At 53.5% G+C, this 15,014-nt stretch overlaps 6 protein-coding genes across 6 annotated transcripts; 3 read left to right on the top strand and 3 right to left on the bottom strand.

Moving 5' to 3' along the window:
• Nucleotides 1-124: 124 nt before the first annotated feature.
• BP01DRAFT_224381 (endo 1,5-alpha-arabinase) lies at nt 125-2,071 on the bottom strand. Its single transcript, XM_025571167.1, has 6 exons — nt 1,149-2,071; nt 883-1,070; nt 805-833; nt 694-755; nt 568-644; nt 125-516 (listed from the first exon to the last, which is right to left on the bottom strand). Exons 1-6 carry the CDS (start codon nt 1,940-1,942, stop codon nt 482-484), a joined length of 1,185 nt encoding a protein of 394 aa, XP_025426259.1. The 5' UTR covers nt 1,943-2,071; the 3' UTR covers nt 125-481.
• A 1,167-nt stretch (nt 2,072-3,238) lies between these two features.
• Nucleotides 3,239-6,345, bottom strand: BP01DRAFT_224342 (putative C6 transcription factor). The gene is made up of 2 exons (XM_025571166.1): nt 5,240-6,345; nt 3,239-5,137 (listed from the first exon to the last, which is right to left on the bottom strand). Exons 1-2 carry the CDS (start codon nt 5,909-5,911, stop codon nt 3,473-3,475), a joined length of 2,337 nt encoding a protein of 778 aa, XP_025426258.1. The 5' UTR covers nt 5,912-6,345; the 3' UTR covers nt 3,239-3,472.
• A 522-nt stretch (nt 6,346-6,867) lies between these two features.
• Nucleotides 6,868-8,233, top strand: BP01DRAFT_361400 (sucrase/ferredoxin-like domain-containing protein). The gene is made up of 2 exons (XM_025576141.1): nt 6,868-7,478; nt 7,540-8,233. Exons 1-2 carry the CDS (start codon nt 7,185-7,187, stop codon nt 8,122-8,124), a joined length of 879 nt encoding a protein of 292 aa, XP_025426257.1. The 5' UTR covers nt 6,868-7,184; the 3' UTR covers nt 8,125-8,233.
• A 210-nt stretch (nt 8,234-8,443) lies between these two features.
• sld2 lies at nt 8,444-10,568 on the top strand. Its single transcript, XM_025576140.1, has 2 exons — nt 8,444-8,712; nt 8,838-10,568. The coding sequence occupies exons 1-2, from the start codon at nt 8,550-8,552 to the stop codon at nt 10,421-10,423; spliced, it is 1,749 nt and encodes a 582-aa protein (XP_025426256.1). The 5' UTR covers nt 8,444-8,549; the 3' UTR covers nt 10,424-10,568.
• BP01DRAFT_395992 (RING finger domain protein) lies at nt 10,510-11,845 on the bottom strand. The gene is made up of 2 exons (XM_025578442.1): nt 11,616-11,845; nt 10,510-11,542 (listed from the first exon to the last, which is right to left on the bottom strand). Exons 1-2 carry the CDS (start codon nt 11,821-11,823, stop codon nt 10,716-10,718), a joined length of 1,035 nt encoding a protein of 344 aa, XP_025426255.1. The 5' UTR covers nt 11,824-11,845; the 3' UTR covers nt 10,510-10,715.
• A 245-nt stretch (nt 11,846-12,090) lies between these two features.
• BP01DRAFT_361397 (rRNA 2'-O-methyltransferase fibrillarin-like protein) lies at nt 12,091-14,488 on the top strand. The gene is made up of 5 exons (XM_025576139.1): nt 12,091-12,327; nt 12,406-12,453; nt 12,519-12,700; nt 12,764-13,032; nt 13,097-14,488. Exons 1-5 carry the CDS (start codon nt 12,246-12,248, stop codon nt 14,193-14,195), a joined length of 1,680 nt encoding a protein of 559 aa, XP_025426254.1. The 5' UTR covers nt 12,091-12,245; the 3' UTR covers nt 14,196-14,488.
• Nucleotides 14,489-15,014: the final 526 nt, after the last annotated feature.

Genomic DNA, 15,014 nt, shown 5'->3' with positions numbered 1-15,014 from the left:
TTTTGCGTGGTTATGGGGGTTGGGGTTGGTTGGGTTTAGATGTGACTCGCTAAGCTATGTATTTGCCGGTTTAGGGGCTCGATTCAGACGCCGTTGTTGGATCAAGCGGTGGAGATCCAGGGTGGAACACTGAATGCAATGCCTACCGTCTTCTCGAGATTAGGTACTGCGGAGGAGGTGGCAGAGTCGGTGGTGTTCCTGCTGAGCGATGCGAGTTCGTATATCACGGGGCAGGTGTTGATTGTGGACGGTGGCTGGGATCCGTGACTTCAAGTTCGTGTAGATTGTACATGCTGTCTCAATGCCGAGTATGCATTCGACTTTGGTGGAAATTATGTGCTATATGTTGTTTGCGAATTAGATGCCAGGTATCTAGTGTGTAGCAGGTCTATTTGTCGTTTCATTCGTGTTATCTCGTGTCGCCATGCATCATCTAAGATTATCTGCACGGGTAATCATCTATCAAGTCTGCCAGCATGATTCACCAACTGGGCAGCCAAAGATAGCCCCAAGTAACTAGGTGCATTGTTAGTATGTCGCTAGATCAAAGGCGCAAGAACATCATACTGAATGCAAGAATATGTAGCAGATAGCTCGGTCGAACCGTGCCACCGCTGCTTTCGCTCGTTCCGGTGCTGTTGTCTCTGCATTCGACATTAGCACAGTCATGGCCAGCAGGGAGAAAACACATACCCTGAGTGAGCGACTGGCCATCCGTCCTGATACTTGAGGTAGTTCCAGCCCAGCTGCGCATCCTAGAGCGGGGTCAGCATGGTCTCACTGCACAGCATGAGCTTCACCTACAGTATCCTTGAATCCAATCGAAGTATTGACTACCAATGGGGGTTAGCCCACTCCTGAGACACCCAAAAGCCAACTCACGGTAATGATAGTACAGAACATCCGAGTCCCCATCTGTACCCGACAAAACACCCACCCCTCCGGGAGCATAAACCGATCCATGATTCGAGCCATAGACCACCGTCCCGCCTCCATCGATCAACTGGTGGCCATCTTTATCCACGAATGGCCCTCTCACATCCTGCGACCGACCAACCCGAATGCTATACCTATTCACTCCCCCCGCCCCAGCGTAGTCAGCAATCAACGCGGATCCATTCAGAAAGAACCCTCAGAGCAGAACTCACTCCTTTCCCTTAGCCGGAAACCCATTGTCAAACCCACAACATTTGCCATGACTGAACCAAAGATAATAATAAGGCTCCCGGTAGCTCATAAATGACCCCTCCACCGGCTTCACCTTCCCATCCGGCTGATAGACCAGGTTCGTCGTCGTTGCATTAGGTTGCCCCGGCGCCTTGACGGACAGCAGGTCCGCATCCAGCGGTACCAGATAGATGCCGTGCCAGTAGCTCCCATACAACAAGAAAGGCTGGCCCGTCGTCTGCTCCTCGATAAAGGCCGGGTCGATGGCATTCGAGTCCGTGTAGGGGGCCGTATCCGACCCATTGCCCTGGCCGGTGTTGATCAGCGCGCCGTGGTCCGTCCAGCTGCCCGGATCCAATTGCGTTGTCGAGGTCGCAACACCAATGGCGCTGTCACGGCTGCCGGCTTTGCTGATCGAGTAGAAGCAGTAGAACGTGTCGTTCCACTCGATGGCGGTCGGCGCCCAGGGGCGACTGCTGTTCTGCTTGGGGATGATGCTGTCGCCGTCGAGGACGGTGCCGAGCTGCGTCCAGGGCCCGGACATGCTGGAGGCCTTGTACATGGGGAGGTGGACACCGCCCTTAAAAAGCCAGTAGGCCCCATCGTGGCGCAGGATATTGGGGTCGTGGGCGGCTACGTTGCCCACGTTGGGAAGAGGGTATTTGGTGGTTTGGGAGAAGTGCGAAGTGTCATTCTGTGTTTGGGTGTCGGATTGCGAGCTGCCGTTGACCGTGGATAGTAGAATGGTCGTGCTCAGCACGGTGAGGAGATTCATTGGACGCCCGTCTGCTTCGCTCAGGCTGCGGGGAGGATGAAGCGACGCACTGGTGGACGGTAGGAACCAGAAGTGGAAAAATTTTCAAATTTAATCAGACCAGAATCCCGGGGGGGGATTGGACTAAGATATACTAGCATAGAGTGGCTGAAGTGGACTTTCACTGTATGTGCAATGGCTGTACACATCGTAGACAGCCTCAATGGGCCGCTCTGACGATTAGCCATCTTGCATTGAACTTCATTGGATACGAAACAAATGAGCGGAGAATGCAGTAGTCTGAAAACAGGACTGAGAGACAGAGATGGCGGTAGTCTAGTACTGTCTAGATTAGACTCCAGACCCTGGGCCAAGTGGGACACAAAAGTTGGAGCCTGAAGAGAGAGTTGAGGGAAGATTGAGGGAGAGGCGATCAACAACAATTGTTGTTTTTATTTTATCGTTCCTGTATGGTCAGGTTCCCACTTTTACGCTTTCAATAGCCGCTCTTATCTGGTAATTACTGGTAAGATATTGATCATTCAGGGGTGTATCCATACGGAGTACCACAACACAAGAGGAAGGCCCTGCATACAATCTGCGGCAGTCATGAATGGCAGTGTGCAGGGTTCCAGTTTACCGATTGGTCTGCTATAAATACACTCATTAGGTACCTAGTACCTACCGTAGCCAGTGTCGGTAACTCTTATCTGTGTACATCGACCCCTAGTGGTAGCCTTTGAAAAAAAAAAAAACACCACTCTCTAACTCAATCCCTGGAGATTTGAGGTACATCCAGTCCCTACGTCAAGATCCTCCATCTATCATACATACAGTAAATCATAGCCAGCGACTGACGTACAGAAAAGCTCACACCGCACGACTACCTTGGACAGGATGATCACTCCGCGACCCCCAGGTGTTCGTTGCATCTTGCATCATTTGCTGGGTGATCAATCAATGTCTTCATGCACCAGGCATCTCTCCTCGGTAAGACTAGTTGATGTCAGTACGGCGTGGACTCGATCGGTGCCAATTCATACAAAACCGGACGGGGAGCGTGGGGGTATGACTATCCGGTGACATCGATGCCGTGCCGTCGATCGTCGCTCAATTCCGATCGCCATGGCGTCACTGCCACGGTGATCTTCACCCCTCTGACTAAGGCTTCCTTCAGAATGTGGCATACTCCGGGAGTTATCAACAGGTAATACAAGGGATCAACTGTACTCGTTATTTGTACAGTGGTCAAACACTTATCGTCATGATAGGGCGTTATGTGACATCTACTCTTACATCGTCGCTAGAACGTTATGCCCGTCAAGTCGGCCCAGTCAAAGGAGTCGAGAAACGGATCTACAGTGGGCTAGACAGAGTGTGAGCTGGATTCGAGAGGGAAAGAGAGGTAGAAGACACTAACCACCATGCCGAAGGTCCCCGGCTGCCCGACCGCTACGTCTGGAACAAAGGGCGGTGCCATGCCAGGGCCACCATTGAGGCTCGGAACCTGCAAAAACATGCAAGTAAGCGACCGAACAGATCGAAAGTCGACTAGAATATGACTGAAACACCTACCTGGTTGGTCTTGAAACTACCCATGCCCCAATCCCCCAGGTGAGCGCAGTTGGCATGTCGGGTGAAGAGGGTCTGTGCGAACAGGATTACACGTTCCACTACCTCTTGTTTGTAAATATGGGACTGGCTGGGCCAGAGAGAGGCTTTGACCAGCGCCAGGATGGTCGACATGAAAAAGTATTCTTTCGCTCCTTTCACCACGAGAAGCAGACGGGATTCGAGGCAGGTCAGCGTGGTCTCCACCAGGGAGATCAAGAACTCGGGGAGCCCGGGTAGGGTACGAGTGAGAGAGGTAGAAAAACCGCCTAGTGATTCAATTAGCATATTGCATAAATATGTCAAGTCAGAAAACAACTCACCGGCGGTACCGTCCTTTTCGTGGAGGAGCTGGCATATAGTGCAGTAAGCCTGCACTGTCCACTCTCCCATATTGCAGAGCGAAAGCGGAGTCGACATCTCACGGAGCCGCCGCTGAGTGGAAAGAATCATCGACGCGACTTCAAGGCGGGACCGAGCCGACGGTGCGAAAAGAGCTTCCTTGGGAGCTTCAATGGCGAAGGGTGTGTGAATAGACAAGAGCGAGTGACCAATCTTGTTCGTCAAAAGAGCCTTGATCAAGACTACCCGGTCTGAGGTACGATGGAAGTCGTCCATTTCAGGTGTCGGCCAGGTGGGGATCCTGGACAGATGACGATTCAGTTCCCAATCCAGACGTATGATCTCCTCATATCGACAGCTGATTCGAGGAGAGTGCATCAGGGCACAGGCTTTGAGCCGTAGAGGAAGAGATTGGCTCAGCACTGCCTGGAAGGAAGAATCTGTCAACACCTCCAGCGGCTTTTCTTTCGGTAGTTCAGTGCTATCTTCGTGGATGTCCGCATCGTCGATATTCAGTGCTGGAAATGTGTCATAGTCATCCTCTTGCACGGAAGGGGGCATGCCGCGTTCCAAGGATATTTGAAGGTCGAGTTCCACGATGGTAGCCCACATGCGTCGGCGCATTTCCATGCTAAAAGCGGAGATCTTGGTATATCGACTGGGGTCGCGGTGATACCCTGCCATCATGGCCCGCTTGACCAGAGTCCCGGTGGCAAGCCAGGCCTGGCTGCGCTTCATGCCATGGATATTCTGAGCGGTAATGAGCAGCGTTTCTAGGCGGAGGGTTGCGAGCTCGGGCCGTTTGAAATTGGCGTTTTCCATCCACTTCTCCGCGTGGAGAATCCATTCAATGGCCGTATAGCATGAGAGATTGGCCTCATTCTTCATTTGGAGAGCGCTGAGATCAGCCAGGTTCCATGCACATGCTAGTACTAGGAGAAGTTGCACCACAAAGATGGGGGAAGTCATGTCAGGGCTGTCTCGCTGTGTCCAGAATTGCTCCAGTTCCTCCACAAATGAGGGCATGTGAAGGATGCGATGGGAAGACTCGATATAGCTGCAATACAAATAGACCAACTCGTCGACCACGGGGCGAGAAGGAAGCATGGTGATTAATGATTGCATGGTGGGCATTGGGAATGGTTCATTTAATGGCTTCCTCTTCCAGAGGCCCTTTTTGACCCTGATAAGATCCGGGCGCAAGGCAGAGAGATGAGGGCTGGCAACCCTAATCTCCTCTGCAAAGGCTCTGAGGTCGGGAAACTAAAGCATGCAATCAACAAGAGTGACTTTGCGGCATGACCAATCAGATCGTCGGTGTGTCACTCGACCGGAGTCATCGGACAGGATTACAGGGCGGCATACCTGAGCTATCAGATTGGCAAATATGCCCGAGCCATTGTAGCGAGTCTTGGTTTCTCGACCTCGCATCATGATCCGCGGCGAGATGTCTAGCTGCTGCGTGGGCGACGCAAGGTCTTCCTCGTCCTCCCCGGGGTGGTGCGGTTGGGTTTCCTGATGCAGCTCGAGCACCTGGCGAGGACGCTGCAACAGGCTAGTATTTGCGTAAGGCTCTTGATTGACGGCAGCCTTGGGAGCGCCGAGAACAGTTTCCAAGAACTTATCGCGCCTCTCTTCCCCGGGACGTGAGTCCCTGGAGATAGGTTGAGGCCGAGTCGGCAAACTACTTATCCCCGAATCCGGGGTAGGGTGGGCAGTCGCCCGATCAGTCGGGGCCATTTGTGTCGTGGCTGTGGGACCTTTCTCGGAGAATACGGGCGAAGCAACTGTATTGGGTTGCTGCCAGAGAAATCCATCCTCGTAGGTGCATCGGGTTGGGGTTTTGCTCTTCTGACAACGCCCGCATACGGGATATTCACGGTCGCAACGCAGCTTTCTGCTGCGGCATTGCATACACGCCATTGTCCGCCGACGACGCTTGCGCACCCGATGCTGGTGTTGCTGTGGCTGTTGATGCTGTTGTTCAGCTTGAGAAATTGGGGCCGAAGCACCCAATTTCAACTGAACATCAGCCATAAGTGAAGAAGGTAAAAAGGGGGGGGGAGGAGAAGGGGGATGGATGTGGTCGTGAGAGAACTTGAATAAATTGGAGGGGGAGGGGAGGAGGGAGGGAAGATGGGGAGGTATGCGCACCACCGCCAAAATGTATGGCTGTTTTCCCCCTCCAAAAACTACTACCAACTGGCCTGCGGGCAAAGCACATAAAACCCAACTTGGACCACAATATAGTGTGGCTTACGTGTTGGTACCGCCGGTCGAATCCACCAAATGGGGCAACCTGACCCGGTCTGGGTTTCACATCATGCCAAGAACAAGAACCATCGCCGACGCTGCACGCAGAGACAATCTTCGTTTTCTGCTTCTGTTTCTTTTAATAATGATGATCAACAATGGAACTGTCTGTCGTATTTTCATTTGTGGTAACTTGTAAGAGCTGAAAGTGAGTGAGCCGGACTGGCCTTTCGTTCTTCGGCTGATCAGGCTGATCAGGCTGATCACATTTTACGAGCTATCGAGGCAGTGTCTTAAATAAGAACTCTTACGGCTACGGTCGGCAAGTCCGTGGTTGTTTCTCAATCTCTCAGACATCTTGCAGCGACTATACCAGAGTCAATGATGAATGACAGGGATGTTGCCCGTCTGAGTCTAGCGACAAGTGGCTGGAAGGAGGGTCCCGGCAAGCAAAATACGGGCCGGAGTCCCACTGGCGGAGGCCGGCGCAAATTTGATGCACCGCTTTTTGTGGTGGCAGATATTGATGAGGATTTATGGCTCTCGGGTCAATTGGATGCGATAGATAGAGTTATGGAGCCAGAGACTTTGACCGTTGAAACTAATGAGCCGGTGGCGATGCTGTCATTAGGCATTTCTCTGCTGTGCTTAACTTAATGGACAGCAGTTATAGTTCGCCGGGTGGACTCTGCCGCAGCTAGACTTGGAAGACATCCCAAACTTACCTGGGTAGTGATATTCGTTGCAGCCTGCAGTCGGCCGTCTGACAGGCCCTGACGGTCATTGTCCCCGAGACATTCCCCGACATCCCAGCGCACTCCGGAGCACAACGATGGTTGCCTATTTTCACCCAGTCCGTCGGACATAAGCCTCGGAGATGATGGTTGGTGATAGTCCGTCTCCGAGCTGTATCGAGTATATGACCCCACCATGAGAATAGGTTGTCGACTCAGATCACATCAAGCCCTGTTTTTCGGTTCATGTTCTTTGGTGAAACCGGAAAACCGAAAAAACATCGTCATTAATCTCAAAAGCGCCCCAAGGGGATATAGTCACGATGTTTCGATCACTCCTGTCGCGCGGGGGTCTCATCCGCGACGACTACATCTTCCCCCGCGTGGACCCCACAGAAGATGGACCTGACTGTCAGAAAGACTGCGCTGACTGCACAGTGCAATTTCCCCCAAAGGTGAAGGTCGAAACCACCAGACCACTGTACGGGCATATCAAGGAATTCCATACCCATGTCCTGATTGCGACGGGCAAGTCGGACTGGACAGAACATGTGGAGAGTGAGAAGGGATCCCTCATGGAGGCATTCGATGCTCCCTCCAACCAGTCAAAGCATGGGGTACGTACTGTACTTCCGGTACTTTGTGTCCAGGCGCACGACCGCTAATTTGGGAACCCAGCGCATGATGATCTCCGCCTCAAACCTCCAGTCCCACCACGAAGAGGACCAAGACAGCACCCACGGAACCACAATCCTCCTTCTTCCTTCCTTCACCTTTCTTGACTCCGTACAAAGCACCGACGTGCGGGAGGTCGTGGACCGATACATTGACGCTCCGCTATCCAACAAAGGCATCGTTCCCGAGTCCCCCACGTCGCGACTGTCCCCACGTCCTTGCCAGTACGACTACGTGGTCCTGCTCTGTTCGCACCGACGGCGCGATGCGCGCTGCGGCATCACCGCTCCGCTGATCAAGAAGGAGCTCGAGCGCCAGCTCCGGCCGCTGGGGCTCTATCGCGACACAAACGATGATCGACCCGGGGGAGTCGGCATTTTCTTCGTCTCGCACGTTGGCGGCCACAAGTTTTCTGCGAACGTTCTGATTTACCGCAAAGAGCAGGAGCAGATGATCTGGCTGGCCCGAATCAGACCTGAACACTGCGAAGGGATCGTCAAGTACACGCTTCTGCAGGGCAAGGTGGTGCATCCCGAGTCGCAATTACGGGGAGGGTTCGACAGGTGTCGGGGCTTGACGAGTTGGTGATAGACTATTTCTTTGTTTGTTTCTTTTCTTTTTTTTTCCCATGAAGATATGATGTCTGTAAAAGCATAAATTAATGAACTTACCTAATACCCAATTCAAATTAAGTCAGTGGTGGATGCAATTGCTCAGCTACTTAACTACTTAAGACTTGGTGTTCTGATGAAGAATAAACTATGGTGTAGCCAGTAGGCCACGGTCGAGACACGCTACGTCACCCCACCTTAACCAAAACCCGCGTTAATTGATTTTCGCGCACGCGACGGGGCCAACCGCCGAAGTACTAAGTTATTACCACGCCTTTCACCCGGCCCCTTTACAACATACACAGACGACCAATTTCAAGAAATCCCAGCAAGGATTATACCTACTACTCGTAAACTCTTATTATATTTAGCGTTTAGCACAAGACCAACAACCATGCAATAATGGCCACCGCCATGGTATCCGAGCCACCAGCAGCACCAGCAGCAGCAACAACGCACTCCGCCAACCTCCGCGCGGAGCTGAAGGAATGGGAGAGGGCGTTTGCCGATGCCAACGGGGGCAGAAAAGCCGATCGAGGGGATATCAAAAAGGTTCCTGAAATTGGTATGTGTCTTTTTTTCCTTCTTCATGCTGCTCAAAGGAAGAGGGCAGCGGACGCTTGCATGCATGCACTCTTCACGCGATACAAGATTGATCCCTGCTAACGCCACCCAAACCCCTTTCCACAGCCGCCAAATACAAAGAATACTCGCGCCTCAAATCCCTCGAGTCCTCCTCCGCCAAGAACAACAGCAGCAACAACAACAACAAGAAGACAGAAACGACAGATGAGAACCTCGACAAGAAGAAACGAAAACACACCTCCCCCCATGGCCCAGACACTGCGCTAAATCTCTCCACCCCACGGAAACAAAGGCTGCCCGCCGGCAAGGGCGCAACAGGGAAGGCGTTTGAGACGCCATCCAAAAAGCCGAACATAAATCACCCGGCGGAAGTCGATCCCTACGATTCCCCCTCCGTTCTTCGGCGGTTGTTCAGCCCGAGCACGCATCTCTCGCCCCTGAAAGCGGCGATCGGGCCGACACCCCAGCGCGATGGGAAGGCGTTAGGGCTCTTTGATCTTTTGTCTGAGTCCGGGGGCAGTACGGCTACGCCGTCGGCGGTAAGGATGGCGGGGTTGAAGGATGCGAATGTGCAGACGCCGTCGAGGCGGGGGAGGAGGAAGAGGAAGACACTGGATACGATTGCGGAGGAGGGGGAGGAGGACGAGGGCGAGGATGATGGTGATAATGATGATGAGGATGATAGTTCGCGGTTGGGGAGGACTCCGACGTCTTCGGGGAAGAAGTGGATGTTGTCGACGCTGTTTGCGACGCCCACGACCTGGCGGTATGCGACTATGATGGATGATGGGTTGAAGAAAGGGGGAACAGAGGCGGTGGGTATGGGAGGAGCAGAGGGAGGCCCAGCGACGACGGCGGCCGCGGGGGAGCCGAACGAGTCAGGGACCCCCTCGTTCCTGCGACGGTCGACGTCGGGACGGTACGACAGTTCGAATTTTACGGGGGGCCTGAGTCCGATGGCTGCGCGACAAAGACCTTCGTTCATTGGGAAAGGGCTCACGGCTCTGGTGCAGAGTCTGCGGGACATGGAAGAGGAGCAGATGCAGGATGATCTGGACGTTCTGAGAGAGATTGAGGCCGAGCAGGCGGCCATGAACGCTCAGGTGGCCGATAGCCAGGCCGCCGCGGAGAATCAGGGTGGTCCGGTCTGGAAGAAGAAGGGTCAAAAGCGGACGACCCGCAAGGTGCGCATGAAGCCAGTGGTCTCGACATCGACACAATCCGCCCCCGAACCCGCGTTTCTTGCCGAGGATGATGAGGGCAACCGTCATGGTGGTCCAGATGAGGTCGCCGCCGTCCCTGAGACTCAGCGGCCACGGCTAGGCCCTGGTGCCCTGGATAACAGCCACATGGATATTCCTGATCTGGATGACCTCAACTCGCTGCACACCATGTCAGATCCGGACTTCTCAGACTTCGACCCAGAGTACGATGAAGATGCTCAGCCTCGGGAGAAAAGCAAGAGCTTCTCCGAAAAGATGAAAGAGGCTATCGCGGCCGGCAAACCGCCGGCCCCAGAGAATCCAGAGCAGCCGCCACCACAACGACAGGCGCAAGTGAAGGATGCCGAGCCCAGCAAGCCTCGCGCGCGCAAGGTCAACCCGGAAGCGCATGCTAATTACCGGTCCTTAAAAATTCGGAATAAGAACTCCAAGGGACGAGGCGCTGGGCGTTTCGGCAGGCGGCGATAAAACACCAACCTACAGATCACGAGCCATGATTACCCCCATAGCGTATTCTTCTAGCCGCGTTTCAAGATACCAGTCTTGCCATTCATACATTTGTCTATAGCATGCATCATTCATAGTATATGCTACACATCATCCATAACTCCACAAAACGCTGCAAAATGCACCCAGCCTGTTCTACGTCAGTCTGGTATATACCGCTCTCGAGCATATTGTACCCTTCTGGCTTGCTCCTGGCTTCCGCGTTGATATGGCTGTCTCCGCGATTGAGCCGACTTTGCCACTCTACCCCTCCCTAGGCGGCCTCTTCCTCTTCTTCCCCGAATATGTGAGGCTCCGGAGCCATAAACAGGCGTTGACGCCGACGAACCATCATCAGCTCCTGCGCTGACGCCTCTCCCTGTCGGCGCGCCATATCCTCATACTGCACATGCCGATCCCAATCCTCCAAGGATGTATACGGACTCCGCAACCAAGCCTGGAGCTCATGCAGAAACAAGCGCGCATTCTCCCTGCCTAAAAAGTCTCGCAGCAGCTCTTCCGCCTGGCCTGCGCTGCCCTTGATATCGACCGTGCGGAGGATCGCGATGATGTACTCGAGCAGAAATTCGGCATTATTGCCGCGTCGGTTCTCCAATCGCTGATAACCAGTTCGAGGAGTACCGGCTTGTTGTCGCTGGGCCGAGCTCAAGTCTCCACCTGCCTCTTGAAGGCCGACGGACTCAGTCGACGGGTTCAGAAAAGCAAACACTTTGAGTTCGCGACGGATCCATTTACGGGCGCGAGAGACGAGCTCCTCCTCCCGGTTGAAGCGGTCGGGAGTGAGCTCACGGTATTGGGAGAGACGGTTCGAACCAACACGAAGGGAGTAGAGTTGGTGGCGATAGATGTATTGGCGTCGGCGGAGGGGGTCCTCGCTCGGTTGGCCTTGGTGCTGGGGCCTATTTGCGGGGCTTCGAGCGCGGCGCGGACGGCGAGATGGGAGACGATGAATGAAGTGTGATGCGCTTGAATGAGAAAAGGGTGCGCTGGTAGTCCCTGGCCGTGGAGGTGGAAGATTATAGACTTTAGGTCCCTGGGGGCTGTCAAGGCCGTATTTGACCGAGGAGACGTCGCTCTTACCTAGAATCTGGTAATTAGTGGAGACTCTTGCAGGACACATACATGCAGGCTAGAGGAGATGCGAAAGACATACAGAGCGGACAGTTCCGCCGCTGTTCCAGCCAGCTCAGCAGACACAAAAAGTCGAAGTTTGCATGCTTGCAGGGCACCGCGATGGCGGTTTCGGAGACGGGTTCGAGGCAGATAACACAAGGATTTGCCTCGTGCTCGCCCTCTTCTTGGGTTACCTCCTGAAGAGTCCGTTGCAGTATCTTTTGCCGTAGGTCTTCATCATCGGACATGGGAAGCTACACCCGCTCGCGCATTGAGTGAGAAATTGATAATGATCAAAGCAGGAAGGTTTTGGGAATCCTAACTATCGCAGAAGGCGAGGAATTGCTGACCGCCTTTGGTGAAACGTCATTGTCAGCTTACTTACCGCCTGGAGATATGGAGGGACTGGGGAGTATGACGGGCAGAATTGATACGGGAGACGATAAGCGCCGTAAAGACCGGGTCCAGTTCCGCCTGCCGGACTTGTCCAAACTGCCCGCTCTTTGCGCCGGTCTGTGGCATGCGGCGAAATCTCCGCGGCGAATCCTCCCCCATTTTCAGCACGCTGTAGCTGTGCACGGGAAGACTCTGCATTTCCTCATCTTATACTTCATTCATGCTGAAGGTCATGAGATCTGCAAGATCGGTAGTCGCAGAGAACGCTCTAAAGATGAGGAATCACACCCACGGCGCGCCCGCGCGCACTATCACGAGTCTAAGACGGTGGTCGATCACGAACAAGGAATTACCAGGTGAGGCTCACTTCTACGACAACACATCGCTATGAGAACTCTCCTGGCTAACAAGTCCTCATCTATCTTGCGCCACAGCCGTGCCGCAGGTCAAGTCCATTCATGTCTACGACTTCGACAATACATGTAAGCATCGACTCGTCCCTCCTGCGCCATTACGCCGAATTTGCTTCGCAGCTAATGCCTTGAAGTATTCCTGAGTCCACTTCCCAACCCACAACTCTGGAATGGCCCGACAATTGGCTTCCTGCAAGCTTATGAGAGCTTCGCGAACGGCGGTTGGTGGCACGACCCGAACTTGCTCTCAGCGACGGGAGAAGGTATCGAAAAGGAAGAGCCGCGTGCGTGGGAGGGGTGGTGGAATGAACAGATCGTGCGATACTCATTTTGACCTTCTGGGCTGAAAGCGACGGCGGGTGGCTGATACGTTCCCCAGGTACAACTCGTCAGACTAAGCATGGAGCAAAAGGACGCTTTGACGGTGCTGCTCACGGGCCGCAGCGAGAGTGGGTTCTCCGAGATTGTCAAGCGGATGGTGGACAGTAAAAAGCTGGAGTTTGACTTAATATGTCTCAAGCCGGAAGTCGGCCCGAGGAGTCAGCGATTCGCTAGCACGATGGAGTTCAAACAGACCTTCTTGGAAGATCTCATTCTCACGTACGAGCAGGCAGAAGAGCTTCGCATCTACGAAGACCGCCCGAAGCAGTACGTCTTCCCTCTTTTCCTTGTTGTCCCTTCCTGCTGCCGGAGCGTCTGACCTTCTGCCCAGTGCCAAAGGCTTTCGGGAGTACTTTGAGCAGCTGAACCGCAAGTTCCAGACTTTGCAGGGCCCCAGCCCGAGAAAGCCACTTAGTGCGGAAGTCATTCAAGTGGCTGAAGGCTCCATGTATCTTGACCCTGTGCTGGAAACAGCTGAAGTACAGCGCATGATTAATTCTCACAACACGGCCACCCGGAATTCGTCACTAAACAAGGCAAGGTCGCCGTATGGTCGGCTGCGCATCAAGCGCACGATCTTCTACACTGGCTATTTGATTTCAAATGCTGACTCGAATCGGTTGATCCGCCAAGTATTGAGTCCCATGCTACCCTACGGGCTGGCTGACTCCAACGACCTGAAGTACATGGCCAACAGTATACTAATAACCCCCCGCCCGGCCCCCCGATCCATACTGGACAAGGTCGGTGGCATCGGTAAGAAACTGAGCTGGCAGATCACAGGGACTGCCTGTTTTGAGAACCGAGTCTGGGCGGCTCGCATGGCACCCATCCCCGCCACCGAAAAATACTACACAGAGAACCCCCAGCCCGTCGTGGTACTAGCGGTGCGCAAAGGCGCCCGTCCCATTGACGCCGGCAAGATCCAGAATTGGCACCCCGTGCCCACGGACAAGGCTTTCACCGTGGACACCGTAGTCGGGGAGAAGGTGGTGCTGCGCGTTGAGGAAGAGAACCCCAACGAGGGCGAGTGGGAGAGCCAGTTCCTCAACAAGAACCACAAGAGACGGCACCAGCAGGAACGCAATGAGGAAATTCTGTACCCGCCGCACTCAGAGCAGCCTGCTACATATGATGGCACTTCCGCACCACACCACGGAAGACAGCAGCCAAATCATCCGCGTAATAGTGGCCGCCATCACCACGATGACGGCCCGCGTCGGGGCAACGCCTTCCGTGGCCGTGGTCGTGGAGCGGCAGGGCGGGGCCGCGGCCACCAGAACCGCGGAGGTAACCGTGGTCGCGGTCGTGGCCGTGACAACAATGGCCCTCCCGGTTACAGATCTCTCGATGACTATGGCGGTGGCTACGATGCCAACCACGAGGAGAAGCTGGGAACAGGCGGAGGCCCCCCTGTGATGAATTACTAAAAACCAAAAAAAAGAAGAATTTGAACGGGAAAAATAAAGAGAAAAAGTAAAGAAGAAGGGAAATACTCTTCTTCCATCGGCCGATTGTCAGAGTTAATTTACTATGTATGTCTGCGCGCAGAAAGATGCTGTTTTCTAACCTGCAGATTATCTAATAAGGAACCATGGTCAGCACACCATCTCGTTTTTACAGATCTGATGTGACGGCCAAAAATTCTGGCTCATATCATCCATCTTGTACCAGATACTTTAAAGGCGTCGTGCTCAAAGACTCCTATATTTCTCGTTTTCAGTATTACTAGACTTTGGGGGGGGGGGGGGGGGGGGGGGGGAGGGGGCAAGCAGGGAAATGCAAGACCAGCATGAGTCAGAGTTGAAGGACGGTCGGACCAACACAGCGAGAATCCTTTGCCCAAATTATGATTCGAGTTTAGATACTGCTTGACAGCGATGGGGTTGTCTTCAGCAGTGATGAACTACATGCACACATTCAGAAATTGAGCGAGCGAGCGAGCGAGAGAGAGAGAGTATTCAAGTATCAAAGACTGAAGGGTTAACGTAACGAGACAAGGCTAGCAGTATTGAAGACACAAACCACTCCCCAAAAGAGATCCTGTACTGTAACTACACACAGTACACCTAAAACCGGTTTGGGAATCCAGAATGAAGCTCAATTACGCCCTTGAGATTGCCTAGAGAATACCATGGTTGTTATACTTGATCTAGGGGAATCATAAGGGCTAAGTGCAGAACTTCTGCTGTTGGATAACTTAATCTACCTTTGGTAAACACCATGTAGAGATAATAAGCTGGCAATGA

Source organism: Aspergillus saccharolyticus (genome assembly GCF_003184585.1).
Source record: "Aspergillus saccharolyticus JOP 1030-1 unplaced genomic scaffold BP01scaffold_74, whole genome shotgun sequence".
In the NCBI taxonomy this organism is placed as follows: domain Eukaryota; kingdom Fungi; phylum Ascomycota; class Eurotiomycetes; order Eurotiales; family Aspergillaceae; genus Aspergillus; species Aspergillus saccharolyticus.
The sequence above is the reverse complement of the archived record's forward strand: the minus strand, read 5'-3'. Positions and strand labels throughout refer to the sequence as shown.

Bases quoted from the DNA above. Each gene is read 5' to 3' on its own strand.
- BP01DRAFT_224342 (XM_025571166.1), bottom strand. From the start codon at position 5,911: ATGGCTGATGTTCAGTTGAAATTGGGTGCTTCGGCCCCAATTTCTCAA. The intron at 5,138-5,239 runs GTATGCCGCCCT...TGCATGCTTTAG, and splicing joins TTGCCAATCTGATAGCTCAG to TTTCCCGACCTCAGAGCCTT.
- BP01DRAFT_224381 (XM_025571167.1), bottom strand. From the start codon at position 1,942: ATGAATCTCCTCACCGTGCTGAGCACGACCATTCTACTATCCACGGTC. The intron at 834-882 runs GTGAGTTGGCTT...CCCCATTGGTAG, and splicing joins TGTTCTGTACTATCATTACC to TCAATACTTCGATTGGATTC. The intron at 517-567 runs GTATGATGTTCT...CAATGCACCTAG, and splicing joins GCTACATATTCTTGCATTCA to TTACTTGGGGCTATCTTTGG.
- BP01DRAFT_361397 (XM_025576139.1), top strand. From the start codon at position 12,246: ATGAGGAATCACACCCACGGCGCGCCCGCGCGCACTATCACGAGTCTA. The intron at 12,328-12,405 runs GTGAGGCTCACT...CTTGCGCCACAG, and splicing joins CACGAACAAGGAATTACCAG to CCGTGCCGCAGGTCAAGTCC. The intron at 12,701-12,763 runs GTGCGATACTCA...TACGTTCCCCAG, and splicing joins GGTGGTGGAATGAACAGATC to GTACAACTCGTCAGACTAAG.
- BP01DRAFT_361400 (XM_025576141.1), top strand. From the start codon at position 7,185: ATGTTTCGATCACTCCTGTCGCGCGGGGGTCTCATCCGCGACGACTAC. The intron at 7,479-7,539 runs GTACGTACTGTA...TTGGGAACCCAG, and splicing joins CCAACCAGTCAAAGCATGGG to CGCATGATGATCTCCGCCTC.
- BP01DRAFT_395992 (XM_025578442.1), bottom strand. From the start codon at position 11,823: ATGTCCGATGATGAAGACCTACGGCAAAAGATACTGCAACGGACTCTT. The intron at 11,543-11,615 runs GTATGTCTTTCG...ACCAGATTCTAG, and splicing joins GCGGCGGAACTGTCCGCTCT to GTAAGAGCGACGTCTCCTCG.
- sld2 (XM_025576140.1), top strand. From the start codon at position 8,550: ATGGCCACCGCCATGGTATCCGAGCCACCAGCAGCACCAGCAGCAGCA. The intron at 8,713-8,837 runs GTATGTGTCTTT...CCCTTTCCACAG, and splicing joins CAAAAAGGTTCCTGAAATTG to CCGCCAAATACAAAGAATAC.